General features: G+C 46.0%; 1 protein-coding gene across 2 annotated transcripts in view; it reads right to left on the bottom strand.

Annotated features, from left to right (window-relative positions):
• Window positions 1–2,316: 2,316 nt before the first annotated feature.
• LOC149371330 (CD9 antigen-like) overlaps window positions 2,317–16,346 on the bottom strand; it is a 103,806-nt gene continuing 89,776 nt past the window's right edge. For both annotated transcript variants that reach the window (XM_089565305.1, XM_089565304.1), the window contains exons 3-7: window positions 15,457–15,531; window positions 9,897–9,995; window positions 7,204–7,425; window positions 5,467–5,550; window positions 2,317–4,867 (exon numbers count right to left, since the gene is read on the bottom strand). In XM_089565305.1, the coding sequence (XP_089421431.1) occupies window positions 4,793–4,867; window positions 5,467–5,550; window positions 7,204–7,425; window positions 9,897–9,995; window positions 15,457–15,531 (555 nt within the window). In that variant the 3' untranslated portion in view covers window positions 2,317–4,792. The remainder of the gene's footprint in view (window positions 4,868–5,466; window positions 5,551–7,203; window positions 7,426–9,896; window positions 9,996–15,456; window positions 15,532–16,346) is intronic.

Here is a 16,346-nt window from a genome sequence, read left to right as displayed (position 1 = left end):
TTTTGCTCCAATACACCTCGTACTTCCATACCCCCTGACTACACTCATTACCACCCACTGCTTAACAATTAAGCCAACCCCACCCCCAACCCTCCCCGCTTACTCATGAAAGCTCACACAAACACGAGCATGCCCACACACACACTGTAACACAGAAAAAAATGCAATGCTTCCTACCTTTCTTGAGCACTTTTTGCGTCTGCGAAATTAATTTTGCACGCCTAGCTTGGTCTTCACTGCAACCTTTTTCTTCCTTACCGTACATGTGCAGAGTACGTATAAATGGCATGAAAGAGAATTTTTTTTTGTTGACTGCTTACCAATTAGCAAAATCATACAATGCATGCCTTCATGTGCTCGATTAAACGGTCGAGTTTTGCCACTAGGAATCAGAAAAACATTCTGATATTAGGTAAAATGTGAACAAAGTCCCAAATTATGCATAGAACACCAACAGTAGTCCTCACAAAGAATTGTGTAGTCCCTCGACACTTGAATTATCACATCTAAGCTGGCCACGGAAGTATTGTTCCGTATATAAATTGCAATCATGTAGGTACCAGCGGTCCCAATGCGCTTCAGCTGTGAAAGACTTGCTCAGATCACTCAATGGCCTTTCGTTCAACAGGAATGAAGGATTAGTGTCTTCCGCATGCCGTAGCCAACAAGTGAATTAGTAAAACATTTCATTGCATGACGATTTGTCTAGACTTGATGACTACAACCTGGGAGACCAGGTGACGACAATAAACTGGCCGTGGTGGCGGTATGCAAGGTTTGACATCCCAAAGTAGCACATGAGCTGTAAGGGACAGCATAATGGAGGGCTACTGGGTTATGATGGTAGGAGACACAAGACCAGAGCTCAGGAAAAAAAAAGGAATGGGGGCCCAACACTCGCATAAAATGATGGGAAAATGATGGGCATTCGCATGATGGGAATGTTAGGCCAGGTTATAGTGTGACGTGTTGTTAGGCACACAGGAGTGCGCAAGCTAGTGGAACACGGTATGTGCCATTTGTAATCATGCAATCCAAGTCTGTCTGTGGGGATGGGAATAGGCCTCATATACAAGGGTGGAAGCACAATCGGCACGCTGCTTATATCGCATTATAAAAGAAAGGCAAAGTCTAAAAAATTTTCCACTCTTGGTAAAAATCGATTACACGGCTCTTTCTGGGTATGCTAGAAGTTTGTCCAGCAGCAAAAAAAAAGTTTAAGGCTGAGAAAACTTACGTAGACATCGACACCAAGAAGCACTGGTTGCCGCAGGTTTGAAATAAATAGCTTTATAGCATAGACTCTAGAACTTCGCCAAAAGTTAGTGTAGATGCATACAGTTTACTTGCGAAATCAGCCGGTGATGGAAACACCTGCATTTATTTATAGTCTTTTCTAGCTTATAAAAGCTACATTTTCAGTGAAAATATCAACTATGTTGTTAGAATGCAGTTATATATCGATTTAGGTGCTCTCAGGGTGCCTTTAAATGGCATCAGGTGTCAATGGCTTCCTCGCTCTGTGGGAGAGCAAAGTGTCTGGGAGTTTTTCTGGTTGAGAACCTGCTCGATAACTCAGTAGATTGAAAAAATGTGGGTACTGCTTCATCCACATTCTTTATGCATGAACATTGATACTGTTGGAAGCAGTGATACTGTTGGAAGTAGTAAGAGAATATGTCTACTTAGGACAGGTAGTGACCGCAGATCCGGATCATGAGAGGGAAATAACTAGAAGAATAAGAATGGGGTGGAGCGCATATGGCAGGTTCTCTCAGATCATGAATGGTAGCTTACCAATATCCCTGAAAACAAAAGTATACAACAGCTGTATCCTACCGGTACTCACCTATGGGGCAGAAACGTGGAGGCTAACAAAGAGGGTTCAGCTTAAGTTAAGAACAACGCAGCGAGCTATGGAAAGGAAAATGATAGGTGTAACGTTAAGAGATCGAAAGCGGGCGGAGTGGGTGAGGGAACAAACGCGGGTTAATGACATCCTAGTTGAAATCAAGAGGAAGAAATGGGCTTGGGCAGGGCATGTAATGCGAAGGCAAGATAACCGCTGGTCCTTAAGGGTAACGGAGTGGATTCCAAGAGAAAGCAAATGTAGCAGGGGACGGCAGAAAGTTAGGTGGGCGGATGAGGTTAAGAAGTTTGCGGGGATACGGTGGCAGCAACTGACAAAGGACAGGGTTAATTGGAGAGACATGGGAGAGGCCTTTGCCCTGCAGCGGGTGTAGTCAGGCTGATGATGATGATTGATACTGTAGCGATTACTCTTGGTAAAGTCAGGGGCATAACACTACACGTATGTGGAATACAGGAAAACATCTTTATTATGCTCACAATCTTACAGGGCTGTGGAACTTTCATAATAATAAAAAAAAATGATGCACAACAGAGATCATAACTGTGTACACATTTGCTCTTTTTTATGTATTGCAAATACAAGCACAAGAATACTCTGTCAGCGCAGTGGGACAATGAATATAAACATGATACCATGTTGATGCAGCAGTGCTTTGACTGCTACTAAATGTACACACAGTACAAATACTTGAACCGCAGAACAAATACTTCTGTCGAGAGATATATTAGCAACATTTAGGCAGATCTGCAAACACAGCTACACGCACACACGCACGCAAAAAAATAAAAACGAATGACAATAATTATAGGCCGACTCATTCAGAACAAGGTGATGAAGGTTGTAATTATTAATGAGATGAAAATAACGAGAAGCATGAAACAGGAGACTCATCTTATAGGTAATGCGCAGCTCAGTCAGAATCGTTGAGCAAACATTTTTCAGATTTTTTCCTTTCAAATTCTAAGTCTGTGCCAACAGAATGTGCAGCCTCCTTGTAAAAAGAATAAGGCGCATACAATGACAGAAGACAACGTCTGTCCGGTCTGCTGCGACACAATGCTTGACATTGGCCCCATACAATAAGCTTTGTTCATGCGCTTCTGTAAATGGCCAAAGGTTCAACAGCATATGAATATAAAAATCTCAGCAGTTCACTCCCTCGAAAACTACGCGTCAAAACTTGAGTTCAGAGCACTTCACAACAGACACAGCAGAGTGTGCGGCAGAATTCCAACATGCACCGTGCAACAATGATGCAGTGGCAGCCTTTTCCTAGTGCGTAAGTTTGTGTGGAATAAAAGTCCAACAGTTAGGCAACTAATTAGCTAGCCAGGGCTTCTGAAAATTCAAGGCCACAAGCACTTTGCTAACCAATGGAAGGCTAGCTTCGTTGCAACAAAAAGCGACTATCTCACTCTTGGCAACTGAAGCCGTTTCAAACTTGCAACACCCAAGAGCAACACCCGACAAGGCTTCTAAGATGCCACATTACACAACTTCCATCGAATTAGTTCTTGTTTGCGAGCTCAAGCTTTTAAGACACAAGATTTTCGCGAGAAATATATAAATTATAAAGATCGATCGACAAACCAATTCATGCTCTAAATTGCCTTGCCGTCTGTCGCAAGACAATCAAATTAACAATCAGTTTGCAAATAGTGCGAGTATGTGCTGAGCCTCACAGCATTTCTACTACAACAGCCAAACAGTTAAGGTCCACAAATTACAAGCCCATAAAAAATAAATGCACACACATCTAGTCCGAGCAGCAAACCGTCACATGGCACGCGACTGTGGTGTGCTTACAATGCTAGTAGTATGTGTACGTGCGTCACCCGTATGCCAAGTACAGCTAGCAACAGGCAGCATGCAAAAGCGCACTTTTCTCGCGCGTGCGTAAATCACCTCCGCAAAACAGCGCACCCTGCAGAGAGCACAAAAACAAACAAACAAACAAAAAAATGGAGCGAACATTGGTGGCAGTCCAATTGAGAGACGCGAAGAAGGCTCCTTACAACCATATGCACAAACAGGTGTGTGGCAGTCAAAGAAGTTGATCCCATCAACATCTTTGTCTCGGCAAATTCACCCTCAAACTATTAACACAGCCTTGAGCCCCAATCCCAACCTCTCTCTCCACAAATTCCAACCTTCTACTTCTTTTCTGCAGGAATCCGGAATGATGCAAAAAAAAAAAGAAGAGAGTTTCGAGAAGCAAACAATAAACCATGGCAAGTAAGCCTGGTAAAGAAATAAGTACAAACATGGAAGTGCTCAACTTTTCGTGGTGAAGGTGATTGCGTTACCACTGTAATGTGAACTGAACATGACACTCAGGAGGGCAGTATGCAGCCATCTTTTTTTGTGTGTGAAATCACTAGCACTATTACACCAAGGCCATCTTCTTTGAAATGCCTCAACAACAAACACTGGCAGTTAGTACTTTCATGGCATACAAAAAAAGGGCAAAACAAATCACTACGGAACTAATCTCAAGAAAAACACAGCTAGTCATTGTGATGGGACTACAAGTGGTTACAGACACTCAACATTGCTTTGAACTGGGACTTACCCATCATTAAATCAGTGAAATATTGAAATACAGTTTTTTCTTTTTTTAGAACTGTGTGTCTTTAGTAAATGCACTAAAAACCAAGTAAGAGCTCTTGCAGCATCGCTGCTGCAGAGCAACCGGCAGCTGAAAGGTTCGTCCTATCTCCATCTCCCACTGAGACGAGCACAAAGGCCTAGCCGGAGGACCACAATGTCTGCCGGCCTCTTGCTTTGATTAGTAGCGGGGGGGGGGGGGAGAGAGAGAGAGACTGAGAGAGAGGCGGGACAGCTGCATCTGCTGCCGAAGAGGCGCGAACACACAAGCGCTGAGTGCAGAGCGAGGGGAAAGCGCAGTGGGAACCGCGTTCAGGCCTTGAAGCTGGTCCCGCTGTCCCTTCGCACCGCACAGCACAGCACCATGGTGAAGATCAGGCCGAGGATCTGCACAACAGTGAAGAAAACGGGGCATTCAGGCACCGCTCCAGCCAGGAATTGCAAAGGGTGTCAGACAGCAATAAGGCGAACAGTGGAGGATGGAGCCAAACTTGCGCTTCATTTGCGAGTGCTACGAGCTGAGTGAAATCATGTAACATGGTTCGGGTGTTCACTATCGTGTACTCGGATATTTAATGAAGTTTTCCTTTCAATGAATGTCAGCAATCAGTCAGCATTATCCAGTGTCTTTTCTGTCCTGCATATAGTTCCAGTGCACTGTTAGGAGCATGAATGCTAACACACAGCAAAGCTACGCACACCGTCATCATCTGCATAACGCTAATGATGCGTGCTGCATTTGGCATCTGCAGCAAGCAAAACCTGACAACCGATTTTTCTTTCTTTTTCACTCAAAACAGCGTTCTTTTAGTCTGACATTAGAACAATGCATTAGAGATTGAAAAAGAAAAGGAAAATCTGTGACAACCTAATTAAGTAAGCAGGTCAAACTTCACTGCACCTAAAATGTGCATTAGCAAGACCGGTCCGAGTCAGTGATGAAGAAGTACACCTGCGCACCATGTCAGGTGGCCATAGGCACTCACCTGCAACACTGCAATGCCCAGGCCAATGGCACAAACAAGGACGAGATTGTTGTACAGCCCATTCCACAGTGCTGTTCCGCAACCCTGCAGATGCAAGAGGAAAGCAGAGAGGAAGAAAAAAAAAATTGTCAGTCGGGGAGATTGATCTCCGGAAGAGTGCCGAAAAATGAAAATTAAAAATTAGTTTTGGGCAAGGGCACAGTATCTGTCACTTCTCAGAGACATCTCAACCCAACTGTGCCATGAAAGAAGGGAGGAAGGAGAGAATGAAAGAATAAAGAGAGAAAAGTGCGTCACACTCTGGCAAGCTGCACACCATACTTCATTAGCATGCACGCTTCTGTACCTAGACGTCAAGAATGCTCAGCGAAAGGAGAAATGACAACGTTTTTGCACCCCTTGTTGCACAACAGCTCGCGGCGCACCGCAAAGTGTGCTGCACCACTTGAGACCAGTGTTAAAAAGGGAAAAAGTGGTGCAATATGCGAGTGCCCCAAACACTAGCTAGCAGGGTCATCACGCAAAATGGAGCACCGCTATTTTCCAAATAACTGGATGAAATGAATAGCCTTTCTGGCAGTGAAAACATCACAAAGATGTGAACTACCAGCAGTACAATTTTCACAATGACAGCTTTGTTACGAAGCATTACCTTGTGTTTTAAAATAAAGGCAGTGACAACAAATAGTCTATGGCAGGATCACCCAATCTGAGCATGTTTCATCTGAGACTAGCATATGGCTTTAGGCCATGGCCAGTAAGCAGCCAGTGCTGCGGACTGGCCTAAGCCGTGGTGCGTCACAGCTACAGCACGCCTATGTCAATCCAACAGTTATACCTAGCTGATGAACCGCACAACAGCATGCATACTTATAAAGCTCTTCCTTTCCATCACATCATCACGTATGGTTTACCGAGAAAGCACAGCTGGTGGCAGATGTGCATGTCAGCACTGCCCGATGCACACCTGCAGTCAAAAGAAATTGCGAGGACACTTTGGCAACTAAGGTGTTGAGAGGCGAAAGCTGAGGACCCTATGCCGAGACGACTTCCGGTGAATGTGACGTCACACCATTCCCGTGGCTATATCGATACCCAATTTATACATCTTTCGGGGATCTTAAGTGCTAATTACGCTTAATTACACATTTTTCCATCTAATTTGACACAAATCAGACGTTTTCCCAACCATTCTGTGACAATTTTCACTATGCCGTGACGGCTACCGGTCGATGTGACGTCATACCATGGCTATATCGACGTCCGTGCTATTTTGATGCAGTTTTGACATTTCTGCCTATAATTAATTAACTAATTTCTCTACAGTCATCACACCTGGCTTCTAGGTTCATTTTTTCCTCCTCTATCTGAAGCAACCATTTATTTTCTTCTATCTTTCTTAGTTCCCGAGTTAACAGAGTTTAACGCTGCCAAAGGTATGACACCCTCTGCTAACGGACGACAGTATGAGCCATTACAGGCTTTCGCCTTAATATGCCCAGAGTGCCCTACCTAATATGTGCTCACCCGCATCGCTTCCAAGCAGGCGCTGCTCTTTCCATGCAAAACCTACAACCACCGCCATTCACACAGTCTCTCCACTTTTGTGCATGTTTGCACTACAACCTTTACTCAAGCCATTTCCCAACTCAGAAACAGTAAACTGGCAGCAAGCAAGCTGACAAACAACACCAATAAAGAAAAGAGCTGCAAGGAACTGGAGGGCACAGCACCTACCTGTGTATTCAGGCCTTCAAACAGTTTGCCGCCTCCACCAAAACGGCGCTTGCCTTCGCAGGACGCCGTCCCCTCTTCAACGCAGCAGGAGCTTGGCACATCGTAGACACCAATGGCCTGGATGCCGGCCTCCACGAACGGCTCCAGGGATCCCTGCTTTGTTTTCTGGTTAATCCGGGCCTGGGCCCAGTCCTGGGGACCATTCACCCCACAGCAACGCAGCTGAAAGAATGAAACGTTCGAATAAGCACGCTGTCAGGAAGTGGCTGCGACAACTCAGGCAGGCCAATGTCTCTGAGAGTTGATGAACTTGTGCTCACAAAGAAAACTGAGAACCTGCAACGCCAACAGTTACAGATTTACTCAGCAGATGTACGTCTCAACAGCTGTGGCTCACTGCTGCACTTCTTTTCAGCAAGACATAAGGACGCCTAGAAAACCAACATACACTGCTGAAAACAGGACTGGCGTATGTACGCATGTGTGCACATACACACAGCTATGGAAAGTATGGCCAGGCCAGAAACAAAGGTGCATTTGCAAAAAAGTGCATGCAGATCGCCTACTGTTGATGACGTTTGCACGGCCCCCCGCCTTCAATTGGTTGACACAGAAGGAGCAGCACATTTTTGAATGGCAAGGACATTGGTGTCATTTTGCTGTGCCACTTCACACCATTTTCGTGTAAGGCAGCTCTTAATGTGCCTGTGGCGTGATGTACACCATGCAAAATTTGTAGTTGCCCCCGAGATTAAACATGGACTTTCTCTCTTTATCTTTAGTGTGTTCCAAGACACATGGCAAGCTGCCCCATAAGAAGGCTCAAGGGCGCTGCTTCTGCCCAGTTACAAAATGCAACTGCCTAAGGTGTGGGCAAAAGAACAAGAGCTGCCACGGTGGCTCAGTGGCGTATGATGCTCAGCTGCTGACACAAAAACATGCGGGCTCGGTCCCAGCCGCTGTGGTTTCATTTCGATGGAGGCAAAATGCTAGAGATCTGTGTATTATGTGATATCAGTGCACGTTAAAACCCCAGGTGGCCAATATTATCTGGAGCCCTCCACTATGGCATCCCTCATAGCCCAAGTGGCTTTGAGAACCAAACCAAAGTAAAAGAGCACAAAATGAATAGTAAACTCCAGGCTGAAGCTGCAGTGAGATACCGAATGGTTTTCACACGTTAAATGAATAGAAAAAGTTATTTCCTTTTTTCTTTCATATGCCATCTCTATCCCTCCGCTGAATGTCACAGTTGCTAGCTGAACGCTATGTTAATCTGGAACATTCACCTTTCTCATGCCCCACTGCCATCCAATCCCCCCCAACGTCACTGCGTTGCAATGAAGTTCTTTCTCTCTATGCCGAATCCTGCTCTTGATGGGTACAAAAACATCCGTTCACTGCAGCCTGAAGAGCTGGTACACATAGATGTGAGCGAAGTGCCATTGCAACAAGCACCATTAGGGCATAAAAACTGCTGGCATAAAAAATGTGCCATATCAACCATACTGGCAAAATCAAGGCATGCACTGTGATGGGGACGTGCAACCACGATTATGTTTCCTTCTGGCCCAGCTAGAAGGCGCCGGTATGCAGCTCAGCTGCTGCTCACATGCTCTACTTTCTTCTGCCGGCGCCTACAGAGTGACGAGCAGGAAGAATATGTGGAGGATACCAGTACAAAAATATACACTAGTTCACACAAAGCACATGCAGATGCGAAATGCATTTTCAAGTGGGTAGCCGAGAAGCCACCTGGTTTCACTCGAGGAGATCATAGATAGCCTAGCATTACGGGGCAAAGGGAGCTTGCTGCATTGGAACATTGGATCCAGTGTCATTGGTTAATGTGCTGAATTCCCACTTCACGGGACATATTTTCTACTCTACTTCTCAGACCCTTGGTTTGCAAGGTACAAACAGGTCTCACAGTTTTTACTGTGAAGCTGACTGCAGTTTTATGTGTTCGTTCACTGCATTAGGCAGAAACACAGAAATGAAGGATGCAAGGCCTGGTTTCATAAAGCATGCCATTGCAACAGTTAAAATGGGCATAAAATAAGACAAAAAGAAGCAGAATGCAGGTAAGGTGTTCCTGTCACCATTTCCATATATCATTTTTGTGGTTTTTTTTAGATTTTGATGACTACATTTCAAGAACAGGGAACATCTCGAGGCAATGGCAGGTGTGATGCAAAGTATGAGACGAGGTGGGGTAAGCGCATTCTCCAAGCACAGAATTCAGGAACACACGACAGAAGGCAGGGCACAACACACCACCACAATCAATGCAGCGAGGAATGTGCCTGAATAAAATTGTGCAACTAAACAAGAAAAATACCTTTACTTGTGCGTCTTGAGCAGCATACATTTGCAGCTATAAAAATGGGTTTTTCATTATTTTGGCACGAGCAGCATGCAAGAGCATTGAGACATGTCCAAAATGCAAATTTCACTACCATCTCTGCTGCCCTGAGGCAACTGCAATGTCTTCCCAATAAAGGCAACAGCAAAAAATTTACAAAATGCACATCAGAACATGCTCCAGTCAGGTGACCAATGAAATGAAAAAAAAAAAAAAAATCCAGACAACAAAGCCTCGGTAAGGGACTTGATGCTGAACACAGAACTACAAGCACACTTCAATGATGCAAATGGTCAAAAGAAAAAAAAAATGCAAACAGCAGACTCACATCGCGTTGCATGGTGTCGATGGTCTTTGTGATCACTTCGGACACGTTGTAGTCCTTGTGGATCATGTGCTCCACCTGACCCTTCACCGCTTTTTCAAACTGAAAAGGTAACAAGACACAGATATGTGAAACGAGAGCAGTATTGCCTCATTCGCGAACAAAACTGGCACCTGAAAGCACTAATGCTTAGGCTACATCATGATCATCAGCCTGACTATGCCCGCTGCAGGGCAAAGGCCCGTCCCATGTCTCTCCAATTAACCCTGTCCTTCGCCAGTTGCAGCCACCTGAACCCTGCAAACTTCTTAATCTCATCCGCCCACCTAACTTGCTGTCGTGCCCTGTTATACTTGCCTTCTTTTACAAACCAATTACAAACATAAATTACAGCGAAAAAAAAAAAAATTGCCAACCCTCTTTGTGCTACATAGGATGTTGAACTGCAATAGCTGTGGGAGCTCCCTCAAAGATCAACTCTTCCGATGGGGATTGTCACACATTCTAGGACGAGGCATAGGTGCTGCCAGCCATACTCAGTCGATGTGGTCCTGGTGTTAAGGACAGTGCTCATCTGCCCCTTCTTGGGATCACAGGCAGCCACACAATGCTACAGTCGCTGAGTGGTCAAGCGCTTCTCTGCTCTGGCATCAAACCCAGTTGGCATTAGAGCTGTGCACGGGCTCGGGCCTTGCGGACGTCTGTTCACCCGGGCCCGGGCCGGGCTCGGGCCACGGTATATTTGTCTCGGACGGGCCGGCCGGGCTTCGCGATCGCGATTGCTCCTGCGTGGCTCACGCCGCCCTACTGAGGTTCGAAACTAACCTCCACATTCAGCGCTGCCGGGTTCATTGTGCAGGAGCGCCGCACTTGCCTCAAGCCGTCATCAATGGACGATTTGTTGTTTTTACATAATAACTTGGAGCGATAACTCTCTACATGCGCCGTGTTTGCATATACTCACTAATTTTAATCTACACCATGAGAGCCAAGCATTTTAAAAACATTGAAATAAACTGGTTTTCCTTAAAGGGAAGCTGAAGAGATTTTCGAATTCATTAAGATGCTCACGTATGGATGTGGGAACCTTAAAAATCATGCGGGTGAAATTTTTTTGCAGATTAATCACTTAAGAGCGACGTAATCGCCGTATAAAATTGCGCGGTAGCTCCGCCCCCCGCTGTCCGCCGAGCGCTGCTGATGACACTGACGATGCGAGCCGAAACCGGAAACCGTGGGGTGGTGACGTAAACGTTGGTGTTCCGTCGCCTCGCAGTCTCCACGACCGTGCTTGTTTCTGCGTGCGTGCCATCATAAGCTGCTTCGAGCTGCCGTGTGTTTCTTTATTTGTGCGTTTTTATGTTTGTGATGACGTACAGAAACGTGTGCAGCATCGAGTGAAGCGGTGAACCATCATGCCGGCGTTCTGCGCAGCCTTCGGCTGCACTAACACCAGCGGCCGCGAAGATGTGGTCTCATTATTTCCCGCAAAATAAGAAGCTTTCCGCGAGGTGGGTCGCTGCTGTGAAGCGAAGGGATTTCAAGCCCTCAACGACTACAGTGCTATGCTCTGACCACTTTCGTGATGAAGACTATAACCAGAGCCAGTCGATAATGCGTTCATTGGGCCTGTCAACAAAGTCAGCTCGACTGAAACCCGGCGCAATACAGTCTGTCTCCGCGCACAGGAGCTCGTCACCGGCATCGAGGCCAGCTTTCGCGAAAAGGAGGAAGCTCGAGGTAAGAATTTTTGTATTAACTCTATGATAATTTGACTGCTCAAACCGGTGTTCTGTGTAGTGTATGGCGCGTTATTTCTTGGATGCAAGACTTTTGGTAGTAGAGAGATGAACGGCGCTGGAATAAGAACATCAGGACGGCAGCAAACTGCAGCTTACAAAATAAGTCCTTGGCTTTTATGCTTGCAGGCATGCATCATGCATCTCGTACAGCATTACTCATATCAGAGCTCGGCCCTAAATTTTTTGGCTGAATAAAAATCTTAAACTGCTACTAATACTGCAAGAGCTGGAGCGACGCGAAGTGCGCCTCACAACCGGAGACTGCGCACCGCGCGTGAGAAGAGAACTTCGTTCGGTATGCGAGCATGTGAAAAGACGTTATATGCAGCCTCTTTACTCAATTATGTTGGAGCTCACATATTCAAGGATTCATGCGTAGCCCTCAGTGGCGAGAACATAGGGAGTAATACGCGGCTCATTTTTCTTCGTGCTCGGAGCGCCGAGAAAACTCTTTGCAGATGTTTCTGGTATACGGGCGCGCGGCGGTTCATTTTCAATTTTGTTTCGCCTGGGGCCTGGCTGATAGCCGCCTCGTCAGCGCCCAATGTGCGCAGTCATGACGCTTGCAGTCCGGCCCCAAAGCGTAGACTTTTTTTTTTCAGCAATCTACGTCGGACGCACCGCAGGCGCTGTGTTAGCGCGTGAAGTTGCCTGCCAGGGTGTAAGTTTTTAAAGAGATATTTTTTGCTTGGCTATAGTATTTGCAGGAGGTGCTCCAAATCTACAAATACAACATAATATGAAAATAAAAATTTAATTAAGATATGCAGTTTAGTGAGCTAATGGAAGCCTTCTGCCTATTACTGGTGTCTTCCATATCCCCCAATATAGCCCCAGGGATAAAATTAATACAAGGTTAGTTACCCATTTTATAAAATAAATTTTGGACCTTCTAAAGAAACACCTGGTATATAATAAATGACCTCACTTTGCACGGAGCTCGCCAATCAACAAAATGGTTTAAGAAATGAACCAGAAGATTTTACTCATACTGAAGCACACTTTTGTTCTGTTTGCAACAATAACATCATATGGCTTATGCCTTTCAGGTTCTTGCCGAACTGCTGCAAGATCAAGACTGCACACCAGACGATAGTGCAAATCAAGAGTGCATGGAAAATGACATCACACCTGGAGGCTGCACACCAGACAGTCAAGAATGCACACCAAACAGCAATACAAATCAGGACTGTGCAACAAGTCGAATGCCACTGGCAGATGCTGCTGAGGATCCTGCACTGAACTTTTGTAAAAGTGCTGACAAGTCTGTTCAAGTTCTAATGCAGCCAATACCAGTAAAGTGTTCTGGCAGGAATACATTTATCATAACACATGTAGTCGTAAAAAATTGCCGAGTGCAGCATGGCTTCATACATTAATAATAATATATAATTGTGCGCCACGTGTGCTACAGCCAGCCTTGCGATTCGGCCTGCTGGGTTGCAGCCCGAGGCCATCGAGTTAATGAAAAAAATCACTTGTCGCTTGATCTGAGAACAGCACGATAAAGGCGGCCGCAAACGGATGGAGATATTCCTACAAGGGCTTGCAGTATGAAGCAACTCGCCTAAACAAGGATTTTAATTTACTGCCAGATACCATCTTGGCACGCAGAACGGAAGGCGCACGTTTGTCACCTCGACGAATTCTGCCGCAAAGCGCCGCGAACTTCTGTTTTACGCGTGTGTTATGAACCGAGCCGGCACGCAGCGACCGTGAAGCGATGCCAGCATAAAATTTGCCTGCAAAAAGAGCCTGATAACTTCTTGCGCATGTCAGTGGTCTGTGTGGATTACAAGCAGATTTACGGCAGCACCGACAAGCGGCAAGACAACAGTGCCGACGATCGCATCCCGCTTACATTGCATTAGGAAAATTTCGTGGAGCAGTGCTATACAACATTTGCTCGCTTCAAAATGAATTTATTGTATCTCTGAATGAAGTTTCGCTAGAAAAGTATGCTTAAGAAAGAACACTTCCAACACGTGGAGATGCTGACACTTCGCTTTCGTTCAAGCCAAAAGCGCCGCTTGCGCCAGCATCTTTGCTTCCTTGGAGCGGTTTGCTCTTTGCGATTGGTTCGCACATGTAGGGGATGACGACAAGATCCTCCTGGTAATCTTCGATGTGTTCCATTGTGATATAAGCATCAAACCAACAGCCCGAACCACCGCGCGACGCGCTTCATGTGCTACATCGGCGGCGGCCAAGCCGGGCTCACCGAGCCGACGCCAGTGTTGACGTCACGAGGCGCCCAACCAATCACAGGCGGCAACGAGGCGCGCGAGCTGGCCCGAGGCTGCTGCTGCACTTTTCGCCAAAATAAAATAGGTTTACGCTTTCCTCTGCCTAATTTCGATGAGAAATTCGAATTCCGAGGGTGGAAAACTGTAAAGTGCATCTCTTCACTCAATTTTCTTGGGAAACCTTTCAGCATCCCTTTAAATTATCTCTTTCTGTGTCATCGTCACTTCAATTTCAGTATTGCAGGTCGGGCCGGGCCCGGGCCGGGCCTTAACTCGGGCCGGGTCCGGGCGGGCTTAGGTTTCTTCAGTGTCGGGCCGGGCCGGGCCTCCGTCAGTAGTGTAGGGCTCGGGCCGGGCGCGGGCTGAAATTTGCGGCCCGTGCACAGCTCTAGTTGGCATTCCATGTTCGAATGCACTTACTGTCTCCTGAGTCATCCAACCCCACCAACTGGCTGTGGCACCACTGCTTCCAAGCACATGGACGCAGTTTGCACATACAAATACTTCACGAGGTGTACCACCCGCAGCCTGGCAGCGACAGCTTAGTGGTCAACTGAGGCAAACTATCCGTCTCCCTGCAGGTTCAAAACCCACTTGGAATTCTTTTTTAACCAAAAACTGGCGTTCAGCATGTTTTTCTTGCACAAAATTTCTCACTTAAGGCAGGGATCATCCCCCCCCCCCCCTTAAATTCACCCAACCAGTTGCTGCGCATTGTTGTGCCCATATAGCAACTACAGATTTGGGTGCTTTTTTATTTTTCTGGTACATAGTCCTTTTTTCTACTGTAACAGCAACGATAACTACCAGTAAACTCTTGGAGTACATCCCAAAAGAGTGTATGCCAGTTTTCTCCTTTGCTGTTTCATGCCACAACCGATACGAGGCTGTTCACTTCTGCGTTCAGATGGGACACATGGATGCTACTGTGTGCATGGGTCCTTGCCAGCTGGAAAGAGGTTTCTCATATGAGAGCAAGGGCACTGGAGAAATCACACAACACCAACTCTGCTCTCTCTTCACCCTTTCCTTTGTACCTTCTCCCCTGTCCCCCATGCATAGTGCAGCAAGACAATAGCTTGAACCCACTCACCTCACTACCCTTCTTTTATCCCCCGCCCCTCTCCGTCTCTCTACACAACACTAATGTGTGTGCAACATGTGTTTATACGGTGTGAATTCATCTCTGTTGTGCTCCGGTACACAAACTAGCTTGAACCTATAGCACCTGTACGGCTATGACGCTGACTCTTCCACTCTTAACAACTGCTTTCCAGACTCTGGAACATGACAATGGAGCCCGACAGTCATTGATCACTGACTGGTTAGTTTCTTGTTGGTTACTGGCATCTAACAAGCAGCCTTCAATGCTAGAGTCACCACCATAAAAGGAAAATGACAGCTTTCCCAGCAGGCCACGCAGGTCACCTCACTCTCCATAGCTGAGTGCCTCTGCACGAATAGGGGCCACTGCTACAAATGTGTTTAACGCATTTTCTAGCAAAAAAAACTTACGCTCTCCAGGTGCATCCATGCCCAGATTCCACCAGTGACTTCAGCAGCAATGATGATCACCAGGAATATGAAGAACTGCAAGTGAAATGAACAGCACCAAACATTAGAAACCATGAATACAGCACTCAAAAGGCACCCCAACACTCATGATGTAAAAATAGCGCACAAGGAACACAAGGGATGGATAGGAAACGACCCAGACAAGCGCGTCCTATCCGTCCCTTGTGTTCCTTGTGCGCTATTTTTACATCATGAACGTTATCCAACTTGCCCAACTTTCGGCTTCACCCCAACACCCTTTGCTAATCCAATCCCTTAGTTACCAGCTAGACAAAGTGCTAATTGCCAAATGTCTGAATATGTCTGTGACAGAAACAATTTACACACAGCGTGCTGGCATTAGCATGTGCACTTCACCTAATGAGCTCACCTAGCTTTTTATGCCATGACATGCGTGAAACTGCATACATGCTCTCTGCCCTACCGTCATCGTATTGAGAAGAAAAGTTAATGGAAAGAAATGCTCGTTATGGTGGCTGTTGGATTTTGTCATAGTAGTGGGCGACTAAGGCAGCATGTCGCAGCTTTCCCCTCAGCTCCTTACAATTTTCGCAAATGGAAATATACAATAGAGCAAGCAAAACCACTCAACACAAAACTGATTTTTTCCCCCTTCTGACTCATCGACTAAGGGCAATATCTCTGCATTACTGAGCATCTATTTGCTGAAGCACTGGATATAATATTTAGCAGCAAAAACTCATTTTACATACAGTATGCACCATCCCTAGGCCTTCCACCATTGCCAGAGTCAAAAAGAAAAAGAAAATTACCACTACAGCTTTTATCTCATTCCCCACTTTCATATTTTGTCGCACTGTTATGATGTG

Source organism: Amblyomma mixtum, chromosome 1 (genome assembly GCF_055824585.1).
Source record: "Amblyomma mixtum isolate Tamu chromosome 1, ASM5582458v1, whole genome shotgun sequence".
In the NCBI taxonomy this organism is placed as follows: Eukaryota; Metazoa; Arthropoda; class Arachnida; order Ixodida; family Ixodidae; genus Amblyomma; species Amblyomma mixtum.
The sequence above is the reverse complement of the archived record's forward strand: the minus strand, read 5'-3'. Positions and strand labels throughout refer to the sequence as shown.